The following is a 12,435-nucleotide window of genomic DNA, read 5'->3' on the forward strand; positions in this document are numbered from 1 at the left end:
TACAGTGCAAGGCCCTTCAAGAGGATAGGCCTGAGAATCTCACCGTTTCTTCTGCCAACCCAACCTCCAGTGGTTTTTACAGCCAGGTGTGGGAACTTATCTTCCTGGCCCTGGAACCCTGGGTTGGGTGGCCTGGTGTGGGGCTGGAATCCCTCACTCCTGTGACATCCCTTTGTTCTATATCCACCACACGTGAGTTTGGGAGGAGCCAGTTCCACATCTTCATATTTCCACCCTCTGTCCCTCCTATGCATCTGGATGAATATGGTTTCTTTAATTCCTTAGTTATTAGACTTCCATACAGCTCAATTTTCTGATGGTTCTGAGTGATATTCTTTAGTTTAGCTGGAATTTTTCTGTGGTTGTATGAGGGGGCAAGTTGTGTTTACCTACACCTCCATCTTGACTGGAAGCCCTGAATTCAGCTTTCTGAGAGTTCCTTCTTGTAAAGAGTAAACTTTAGTTTTTAAATGTACAGATCTTCATGTCAGCGATAGTCTGTTGGCAATAGTATATATTTTTTGAGGAAATTAGAATGAAGAGAGAACCTTTATGAAGCTTGAGGGGGACATCATAATTATAATAGCTGACAGTATAAAAAGTTTATATATACTAGCACATGTGTGTATTTAATATTTTATATGGATTTTAAATGTTTAGACATAAACTATATTTTATTCTTAAATATATATGTAAATAACAGTTTTATATGATATTTACTCTGAACCTATTCTGTAGTGAGATCAAAAATGACTAATTAGATTTCACTTCTTTCCTTTCTCTAAATTAACATAAGAACTTGAGCAGACAGCTTGATTTTAAGTTATTATTATGGGATTGAAGAAAGAACAGTAAATTACATGGAAACACTGGGGAAGATAATTTTTAAATTATAATTACAGATATCAACTAAAGTGTTTTATTTGGTAGAAAAGTAATGATAGTGGTAGAAATAAATTAATAGTGATTAAAGTATTCTAAAATAAAATACTCTTTCATTGTGTATCACTAGGCAATGCAAGTAATAGACATGAAATGAGTTCCATAAATAGATAGCTCCCATAGAGGGTCACTATAATTGATTTTCAAAAGTAAATGATATTATTTCCTTTAGAAAAATATTTGTTATAGGAGCTCCATCATTAAGAGCTCTTGATCTAGAGATGGAATGGAGGGTTTGCCAAGGAGTTCTCTCACCCTTTGGGTATGCAGTACTAGGGCATTTATAAGAGGGTTTGAAGGGTCATGAAAAGTAGACCAATAAGCTCTCAGTTATTTGGTTGTTTCTATTGGTGCTTTATAGACTCTGAGTAAGGCTGAGCTCACATTCTTCACTTTCTGAGCTCCTTTCCTTGTAGCCTTTAATGCCTGCTCACATGGCAAGGAGATGATTGGGGGAGTGGGGAATGAGAAATGGTAGAGGGTGGAACTGAAGCCTGAAAAGGTTGATGAAAAAGGTGGAGAAGGAGTTACCGTGAGCTGGACAAAGCACTCTCCGTTACACTGAAGGGACCCGTGTGCAGGAATCAGCTTTGACAGTAACTGAGTTGAATTGATATCGTTTTCTTTTTCTGAGTAGTTGCTAAGTGTGAATTATCAAGTAAGAACAAATGTCATACTATAATATTGTATTTTTTCCTTAGATGAGATAGAACATCTTATGATAAACAATCCATTTTGCTGCCCGGAAAGGTGGCAAGAAGTGGCAAGTATATGTTCACAGCACGGCCTTGACAGAGTATGTGATGACATCATGTCTGTTCTTCGATCTCAGGCTGGAGTTGCCGAAATTTCCGAAGAGGATGATACAGTCAACTTAATGGAGCATGTGTTTTGGTAGTTCTGTCTCTTAACCAGTTGAGGGAGCTTCTTCAACATTTTATGTTGTTGGCTGGGCAAACTGATTTTTGAATAACTAACTTATAAATAAATCTAGAGCATGAAGCTCTCCAAAGTAAATCATGATTCTTTTGCTATGGTGACATTTTGATTTGTTTTTTAAACATTTATATTATTGCTTTTTTCTATATGATCATTTCTTATATTGAATCTTGATAAATCTAAGAATAGAACTTTGTATAATAGCCAGTTTAGGTATCTAAGAACATAAGCTAGTGTGTAGATAATGCTCCTTTCTGGTCATCTAATTTGAGGGCAAGAATTGCGGAAGGTGTGATCGTATCCTGTCTATTAGAGTGATTTCCCAAATATCTAGTGCCACAAACATGGCTTTTAGCAAGAAAGGCAAGATGTCATTTCAACATCGGACTCGCTGATGAAAACATGGAATATAGTAATTTTGTACTACTAATTTAAAGATGTGCCCCATGGAGTAGTATATATAAATGGCAAGTGTGAGGCTTCTATCAAAGTTGGGCATCTTAGCATGTTCTTACCTAGAGAGAAGACCAGACAAATTTTGCATAGAAGTAGGCCTGGGATACCTATAGGCACAGAAAATATGTCATGAAAAGTGGCTGTGGATGATTTCAGGTATCTGATTATTTAATTAAAAACCCAAAGAGTTCTGTGTCATGAACATGTGTAGTACTCAAAATATTTAACGGTCACTATGCCATGGACACAGTCAAACAGAACAGATGCCCAGCTAATCGGAACAGCTTTCAGCCCCGATGCTGCCCTGGAGCCCAGCTGACTGTCGGCCTTGATCATGAAACGTAGTAAAATTGAGACTAAGAGTAAAGAGCATAAGCTTCCCTCTCCTAAATTTAAACTGAATGTGTATTTTTTATTTTATACTGAAAAAAACAATAACTTGGAATCAGAAAGCCTTGTATTCAAGTTCTGGTCCTATCTTTTAATCTTTGTAAGATATGGGCAGTAATATCACCTAAAAGTTTGTTGTGAGGAGTAGTGATATGTATGTGTAACGTAAGTGTATAACATAATGGAGGAACTTAGTAGAAGATAACTGTTATTTTTATGTAGTAGGTCCCCTAAATACATATTCCTCCACTTGTTTATACTTACTAAATTCTGTGTATCTATCTATATATTGACATACCTTGTTGCCTATATGAAGCTGTCTGTCTACACTAATATTAGGGGTGCTTGGATTATTTTATAAATCCAAGAGAACAGTGGCTGAATTCTCAATTTTTCCATATGTTGCTGAACACAGTACTAGATAATTATAATTCCACTTTCTAAAATGTAGTATTTTTTAAAGTACATATAGTTTAAACAGCAATGTATTACTACAAGGCTTATAATAACTAAGAATATTTTGATATTTGGCCTTCACATTAGCTGTGATTTTTGAGAAAAGATGAAGGATGGGAAAAAGAAAGGAAAGAAAGATTAATTCGGTGGCATTGATTCTTTATGTACCAATGGTTTAAGACCTTTTTTCTTTGAAACTTGTATGATTGATAGAAAACTATTACATGTCTATTGACAGAACTTGGCGGGGAAATGTGTCCTTGAAAGCATACAGGATGAAGTAGAACGTAAACCTGGAAAAAGTTTGAAATAGTAGCCGCTGTTGCTGTTACTGTTAATTTTGCTTTGGTTTTAAAATGTTTTTCCTCCACTCATTATTATTCCTTCTCTGCTAGCCTTACCTTTGGCAGTTTTCCCAAGGCAAGAGAAACTTGTCAAGTGAATATAAATGAGAGTGCCTGGAGGTAGAGTTGAGAGAAAGAGCAAGAATATGAAGTCAAGTGGGGGAAGGGTAAGGACGGGTTGTGAGCTGCCCAGAGCATGGGAGACGTAAGCACTGCCCATCAGCCTCAGCCACACTGGAGCAGGTGCAGCGGGAGGAGCCTTATGGCACAGGGGCCTGCGCTCCAGGCTGGCTCTGCCTTGTGTTGTGTCCTTTTCCTCACAAACTGGTTTTCACTAGGTAATTCCTCTTGCCATTTACAACTTAAAAGTTCAGTAATTCCACAAAAGTACATATGCTTTCCCAGTGCTTTTTGAACTTCTATCTATATTTTAAATACCACAATCAGCATCAGTGTCGACAGCACACACCAAACACCTGTTCTGTGCACGGGCGCTCCTATCCAGATTACAACTTCAGTGTGAAGACTCAGCATATTTTAAAAAGTAACTAACAATAATTTTTTAGTATCATCTAATATCCAGTTGATATCAAATTTCACCAATTGCTTAAAAATGCCTTTTTATAGTTGTGTTGTTCCATTTAGGATTTAAACAAAGTACTTGTGTTCTATTTTGTCATTGTGTCTATCAATCTAGCACGGGTGTCCAAACTTCTGGTGTCTCTGAGCCACACTGGAAGAAGAGTTGTTTTTGGCCACACAGTAAATACATTGCAACATGCAATCACAAAAAAAAATCTCATGATGTTTTAAGTAAGTTTATGATTTTGTGTTGGGCTGCATTCACAGCCATCCTGGGCTGCATGTGGGCTGCATGCAGCCTGCGGGCCACAGGTTGGACACCCCTGAACTCTAGAGTATGCCTCCTCCTCTTTCTTTTTTTCCCTCTTACTGGATGGCCTGACTTGGTTGTTACAGGGAATATTTTACACTCTGGATTTGTCTGATTGTTTCCTTACGGTGTTAACTTGTTCTATTTCCCATATTTCCTATAAATGGAAGTTAGCTCTAAAGACTTGACCAAATTTAGATTCAACTCTTTTGTCAAGGATACTTTATAGGTGATACTGAGTACTTCACATTTTATCAAATGTTTGGTTGTCTCATCTCACTGCCTTTTGAGATGAGCCCAAAATCTTTAACATGCCTTTAAAAAGCCCCACGGAATCAGGATTCTAGCTGCTTCTACAGACTTATCTCCTACCACACTCTTCACTTTCTTCGAGCCAGACATTGGCCTTCTGTCTCTCTTGTAAAGGGCTTTATAATATGCTGTTTCTCTTACAGAAACATTTTTTTCTTTTTACCTAGTTAATAATTTCTTTTACTTCAGCTCTTAGTTTAGTTAAAATTTCCTTAAGGAAGCTTTGATGACTTCCTTAATTATGCCAATTTTTTTTTATAGGCTGTCTTTTATTGCCAATCACGATTCCTGGTCAAGGACAATACTTCTTATTGAGGGTGAACATGGTACCTTTGGAGGGTGTTGCAAAAGGGGGAGAATTACTGTATTTTCTTGGGTTGCTGAAAACAAAGTCCCAGAAACCTGAGCGGCTTACCATCAGAAATTTAGATTTGTGTAATTGCTTTCTTATGGTGGTGATTTTCAACCTTTTCATCTCATGGCACATGTAAATTAATTACCAAAATTTTGCAGCACACCAAAAAATGTATTTTTTGCTGATCAGACAAAAAAAGGTATAATTTTGATTCATTCACATTGGATGGTTATTGTTGTGTTGGCTGTTGTCATTTCTTTAAATATGACAATCTAAGGGAAGAGAAGTCAGTGCCCCAACCAAAATATGTATTGCATGTTTAAAAAGTTTTGCAGCACACTGGCTGAAAATCGATGCCTTTTGGTATCATCTGAGAGTTCTGGAGGCTGGAGTCAGGTCGAAGAGTTGGCAGGGTTGGTTACTTTGGAGGACTGGGAGGGAAGGATCTGTTCCAGGCCTCTGCCTCTCTCTCTGTGCCTTTTAGGTTGCTGTCATCTCTGTGGCTCTTTGTCATCTTCCCTCTGTGCATGTCTGAGCCCAAATTATGTCTAATAAGTGCCAGTCATATTGGATTAAGGGCCACCTTGATGACCTCATTTTTACTTGATCACCTCTGTGAAGACCCTATCTCCAAGTAAGGAGTTTCCAGTTTCTGGGATTTGGGGCTGCAGTGTATGGATTTTGGGAGGACACAACTCAATCCACAACAGTTGCTGTTATGTTACCCAAATCACACACAGTAAATTTCAGTAAGTAGTGGAATGAATAAATGCCTAGGCTGGACCTGGTGACTTTCATATTTAATGCTGATGTTGTGAATTAATTTTACTCTTGCTTTATTTTTTTGTAAATTTTGTTGGTGTATAAACATACATATACATAATAATATGTTCTAAAAAATATGTGGGTTATAACTGTAGAGCTCAATAATTTTTCACAAAGTGTATAGTGGTACCTCGGTAGTCATCAGGAACTTGTGATGAGTGCCGAAACCTACAAATACCAAGTGATGTAGCATTTTCTCTTGCTGGGCATCATCATGACTCGTACAAGTTCCAGCAAATGCAACGAGTCTTGAGTAAGTGACAAGTGCTGAAATGTTTTTCTCATCAAAATGTGATGAGTATCGGGTCTGATGAGGTCTGAAGCCGATGAGTACTGAGGTGTGACTGACTGTACGTTTGTGCAACCAGCTCCCAGGAGAGGAAACTGGGCACTCCTAGAATCCTAGACGCCCCTTTTCCCCCTCCCAGAGATATCCTGACTTCTCATCCCATTTGCCAGCTTTTGAATTTTATAAAAATGAAATCATAGTGTATTTATTTTTGTGTGTTTGGTTCTTTTGCTCTTTATTACTTTGTGAGATTCTTCCATGTTATGCATAGTTGTTCATTCTCATCACTATTTTTCATTTCATTGTCTAAGTATACCACAGTTCTACAGCTGATGGACATTTAAGTTGTTACCAGTGGGGCTGATACACATTTCAGACTCTTGTACATGTCTTGTACATAAACAGATGTGTGCATCTCTGTTGGACTCCTTCTTTTTTGTAGGTTTTATACTGAATATTAGGTCATTTGGTAGCTATACTTTTCAGGGTCAGCACTGCATTAACATTTGATCCGCAACATTATTCTCCTCTGACAGCTGCAATGACAAAAGCTATAATAGATATTCTGCATTGGGTTAGAAATAGCCAATATTAGTCATATTTTTCTAAACCCATGACTTTTTAAAAAGTATTTTTGAGCAGTTTTAGGTTCACAGAAATATTGAGCAGGAGGAATGGAGGTTTCCCTCATACCTACTGCCTCACCTATGCACAGCATCCCCCATTGTCAACAACGCCCACCAGAGTGATACACTTGTTACACCTGACGAACCTACAGCGACACATCCTTGTCACCCAAAGCCGGTAGTTAACATGAGGGTTCACTCTTGGTGTGCATTCTGTGGGTTTGGATACGTTTATAATGAATGACATGTGTCCACCAGCATAGCATCAGATGCAAAGTTTCACTGCCCTAAAAAATCCACTGGACTGGACTTATTTATCCCCCATGACTTTTTTTTGTTTGTTTTTTAGGGGGCATCTCTTTGCCTGCCATGTATGAAGAGAACAAATATTTTTAAAGTGCTCTCTGTGCTCCAGACACTGTGTTATCTACTTTAATATTCCTATTAAATCCTCACAAAAATTTCATGGAAGATATTATTATCCCCATTTTTACAGGTGAAGACAAGGCAGCTGAGAAAGTAAAGAAACATGCTGAAGATCACATTGCAAGGGCCATGATGAACTAAGGTTCTCTGCCTTCTAGTTAGGTGTTCTTTCCATCATACCAATGGGATAGAGGAACATGTTCCTTCCAGAGTCTGAAAGATTGAACTGTGCTAGTTACATATTTGTTTAATTATTGTTGTCAAAAGCACTTATCAAAATGAATTTCTATTCATTTCATTCATTTGAAAAGGTTTGGAAGTTTTCTGAAATACAAATTTAATTCAATGAAAAATTTTGTTAACATTTAGAACTTTTTCTAAATCTTGGATTAATTAACAAATAGCCATTCTATTCAGTCACTTTTTTAACCTTAACATATGAAAATGTTACTTTTTACTTGCCTTTATTCTGTTAGATTGCTAAAACAGAAGATAAAAATCAGAATACAGGTGTCACTTTTTAAAATTTTTTTTCCATTTCATGGAAAGGTCATAAATTTCTTCCATTCCTTTTTGGGAAAAACAACATTTTAACAAAGTTAAACCAGCACTTTTTGAGCATATAAAGTTGTCACTTTGCTAGTAGTTATAATTTGTTATGTTCTTGAATAAAAAATAGATACATAGTAAAAATATTATCATTTATGTAGCTATTTCCTTTTGTTTCCTCTTTTATTGTCAATTATCTACAAGTACCCTCCATATCTTGGTAATCTGTGTCAATCTCTCCTTGATGTTCTTTTCTTAGATTTCAAACAAAAGGTCATTTTCAAGTACCGATGGAGGCCTGGCACTACGGTAAATGAGTGAGATGTGTCACATTCAGGCATGGGGGATTTAGGGAGTTTCTCAAAGGTCAGTTGTCGTCAGTGCCAGCCAATTTTTGCAGTTGAGGATTATGGACTAAGAATTACCCTATCAGAAGCTGGAAATGTATATATGATGTGAGCAGTCTTGATTTTCAGAGCACTGTGTAGGCCACATTTGCAGACCAAACTCGATCTATTGGCTATCCATTTGAAACCTCTTTCCTAAACTCAGGAGTCCAGATTTAATTTTTAAAATCAGATTGTTTCTGTTAATTTTATTGAAGGTTTTGAGTGGATAAAGCAAGTAAAGAGCTGCCATATTTTCTTATTCAGAAGAAGGTGCTTTAGAATGCCCAATTTACTGATGCCCTGGTAATAGAAGGCAGGATTCTGTAACCCAAAAAATAGAGTTATTATACATTTTTCCAGTCCAGAATAGAGATCATTTTGATTTATAATGCACAGGAACTTGGAAAGTAGCACAGATATAATATGTGTGTAGAAAGAGGAAAAGGTACATGCTTCTTAAGTAATTTTGACACCTTTATTTCTCACACTAAAGGATTAATCTATCAGTGTCCTTCCTCAACTCTGTTTCCATGAAGACGTGAAAGAAGCAATATCACAGTTTTCAAAAAGAGGCTACTAAGATACATCTGGAAGGGTTTCCTAAATGGATCCTTGTTTCTATTCAGTTAGCTCTTCAGTGGAAATTCCACTGTGGCTCTGGGGCTGCCATTATCATGCTGTATTCTCAAACTGCTTGCAGGAATATCGCCTCTAGGCCCCTTCAGTCCTGCACTGAGTGCAGACTGCACTCAAGCGCCATGTGTATTGACCACTAAGGCCACTGAGAAGGATTCTGTTACAGTCTGTTATCTGGTTTTCTTGGGTCAGATCATACAATACTATGACAAACTGCAACAGCTTTAGTTGCATATATGCTTAACATGAAGTGCATGTTACTCTCGAACTTTTTGTGCACAGATTGAGATGTCTAATCACCAACCCCCATCCTTTTCCTTTTGAAACTCTTCTCCCACCTCACACATGCCTTCACAGTTTGAAAGCGCAGAATCAATGTGAGAATGTACATTTTGGAAGCAGCCCCCACCAATGCCATCTCAAGATCTCGGTCAAGTTGCTTAAAGATCTAGGGATTTATGGGCTAACAGTTATGGGTTTTCAGTTGCAGGCTCTGACCATTGCAAAGAGCACACAGTCTGAGTGAAAAGTCAGCATGCTATTTTTTCCAGCTTCTATTGGGTGAGCACTTGTATTGGTAAGTTTCTGGAACCCACCCAGAAACAGGGTTTTGCTGATTCTAGGAACAACAATGAGGGTGGGAGAGGGATTGGCAGTTAGACCTCAGTGGTTAAAACAGAAGCATATGTAAGCACAAGACTTCCTTCGGTTAGGATTTACTAGAATATGGTATAATTTCACTCAGCAGATGGCAGTAGAGATGCCAGCAAGAACCTCACCTCTGCTTCAGCAAATTAAAGTGTTTTTATGGGGAAGAAGTGAGGTGGCTTCTATTGCCGCTAGTCATATTTTGAAAAATAGCATTCTGTTGGCAAGCTTGGGTAATTTGAGAACTATTCCTTTTTTTCTAATTTTAAAAATTGTGGTAAAATAAACATAAAATTTATCATCTTAACTATTTTGAGTGTACGGTTTAGTGATACTAAATATGTTCATAATGTGCTACCATTACCACCATTCATCTCTACAACTCTTTTAAGCTGGTAAAAACAGAACTCTTACATGAGGAGTTAAAAATAACTCCTCATTCTCCCCTCTCCCCAAGCCCCTGGCACCCACCATTCTACTCTCCGTCTCTATGAGTTTGACTAAGTACCTCATATAAATGGACATATAGCATGTCTTCCTGTGACTGGCTGGTTGTGGTGGGCACAGTACAGTGCCCTTTCCTTTCTTTTCTTGGCCTTTGGATGGAATGTCATCTGAGACCAGCCCTTCCTCCCCTTTTTTTGCAAAAGTCTGCATATTGCTGGTTCCAAGCAGTATGGAGGACAAAAAAACTCAGAAAAGGAAATCATTTGTCTGGGGCAAACTTACTGCGCACCCAGGTCCCTTTCCCTTCTGTGGGGATGCAGCAAGTCCCCTGCATCCCTGACCTTTGCTTCTTTAACAACTCTGTCCCCAAGCCTTTTGGTTGTTTTTGTCACAAAATTATACCTTTACATACTGTGTGCCTAAAACCATAAGCTAATATTTCTTTTAAATGCGTTAGTCTCTTAAATTATGTAGAAAACGAAATTTACAAACCAGTTATAATACTAGCTTTTACACTAATAATTTTAAAAAATGTATTAGTTTCTTAAATCATGTAGATAACAAAACCACTGCTGTAAACAAAACTGGTCGAGTTATAAACCACAGTTACACTATTAGCTTTAATAATTGCCTATGTGTTTACCTTTATCGAGATCTTTGTTTCTCCATATGGCTTCGAGTTAGTATGGCCCAGTGTCCTCCCATTTCACTCCACCGCAGGACTCCCTGGGGCAGTTTTTTTTCAGGGCAGGTCTAGTAGTAATGAACTCCCTTGGGTTTTGTTTATCTGGGAATGTCTTCATTTCTCCCTGACTCTTGAAGAATAATTTTGCCAGATGTAGGATTCTTGGTTGATAGTTTTTTTTTCTTCTTTTAGCACTTTGAACAGTATTGCCTTCTGGCCTCCAAAGCTTGTGATGAAAAGTCTGCCAACAATCTTATTGAAGGTTTTCCGTATACCATGAGTTGCTTGTCTTTGGCTGCTTTCAAGGGTCTCTGTTTTTGTCTTTCAAAAGATTGATTATAACGTGTCTCAGTGCAGCTCTCTTTGAGTTGATCTTGAAATTTGTTGAGCTTCTTGGAAGTTTATTTCATGTCTTCAATCACATTTGGGAAGTTTTCAGCCATTATTTCTTAAAATATCCTCTCTGTCCTTTTGGGGTCCCTACAGTGTACATGTTGCCTCACTTGGCGGTGCCCCACAGATCCCTGAAGTTCTGTTAGCTTGTCTTCAATTTCTGTTGTTGCTTAGGCTCAATGATTGTCTTATCTTCAAGACTGATGATTTTTTTTCTTCTTCATTGCTGAACTCTGCTTTGAATCTGTCTAGTCAATTTTTTCCTCTCAGTTATTGTACTTTTCAGCTTCAGAATTTTGTTTTGGCTTCTTTTTAGATTCTTCTCTCTCTATTGATGTTGCCATTTGGCTCAGTCATAATTTTTTCAACTTTTCCCATGCCTTCCTGTAGTTCTTAGAGCATCTTTAAGACAGTTATTTTAAAGTATTTGCCTAATAGATCTGCTATCAGTTCTTTTCCAGGGACAGTTTTTGATCCCCGCCCCCCCAGCATTTGGGTCATACTTTCCTATTTCTTTATATGCTTTGTAATTTATTGTTGAAAGCTGCACATTTGACTCTAATAATGTGGTAACTCTGGAAATTAGATTCCCCTGTTCTTCAGGGTTTGCCGTTTTGTTTTGTGTTGATTGCTGCAGGCTCTCTCTGCACTGGCAGTCTGCCAGAGGTGTAAACCTAAAGTCTTCTCCAGTGTTTTCTGAGTCTGCCCCTTGCCCTGGGTGTGTACGATGACATTCTGATTTTCCTTGCATATGAAGTTGTTTTTGAATGCCCTGCTCTTTTATGTCTTCCTCCCAAAAAGGGAAAAAGGAAAAATGAAGGGAGGGGAAAAAATGGGTACTGGCCGGTTTTTAAAATCCCCTGGAAGGCTCTTCAGCTGGAAGGGGAGGGGGTTTGCAAAAATGGAGGGAGGCGCAACAGCAGTGGCCAGCTGAGATCACTTTGTTGGCGTCTCTGAGATCAGGAGCAGCAGTCAATGGTCAGAGCACAGATGCCCTGTGTCTGAGAGATGGGGTCCTTTTTGCCCTCCCTGGCTCCTGCAATCTGTGTTCCAGGAATAGGTGCACACCTGCCTGCCATGAGGCTGGGAGCGTGGGATGGGTAGCTGCTCCTGCATAGGAGCAGCTGAGATGAACTGCAGTGTACTGTCCAAGCCTTCCGCTGGAAGTTGGAAGCCTTCTGCAGACTCCCGCGTTCCAAAATAGTTATGTCAGACACATTCTGCCAGTTTTCTCGGTGGGAAGACAGATTCCTGGTGCCTTCTACTCCTCCGTCTTCCCAGAATCCTCCTTGAGGACCATTCTTGGGGACTTGTGTTCTTAGGAGGATGGCTCTTTAAAGAAAAAACTGATATTTTACATTTAAATGTTTTAAAATTCTAGCACTTTTTCTCTTTGAGCTTTTCAGTTGAGGCAGGAATGAAGGTAGGGTGAGTTG

At 38.4% G+C, this 12,435-nt stretch overlaps 1 protein-coding gene across 2 annotated transcripts in view; it reads left to right on the forward strand.

Annotated features, from left to right (window-relative positions):
• The window catches only part of CLHC1 (clathrin heavy chain linker domain containing 1), a 33,804-nt gene extending 31,830 nt beyond the window's left edge, over window positions 1-1,974 (forward strand). For both annotated transcript variants that reach the window (XM_045828087.1, XM_045828086.1), the window contains exon 11: window positions 1,644-1,974. In XM_045828087.1, coding sequence (XP_045684043.1) covers window positions 1,644-1,840 — 197 coding nt within the window. In that variant the 3' untranslated portion in view covers window positions 1,841-1,974. The remainder of the gene's footprint in view (window positions 1-1,643) is intronic.
• The last annotated feature ends 10,461 nt before the right edge of the window (window positions 1,975-12,435 follow it).

The sequence above is a fragment of the Phyllostomus hastatus genome, unplaced genomic scaffold (assembly GCF_019186645.2).
Source record: "Phyllostomus hastatus isolate PE091 unplaced genomic scaffold, TTU_PhHast_1.1 phas_scaffold_78, whole genome shotgun sequence".
NCBI classification, from domain to species: domain Eukaryota; kingdom Metazoa; phylum Chordata; class Mammalia; order Chiroptera; family Phyllostomidae; genus Phyllostomus; species Phyllostomus hastatus.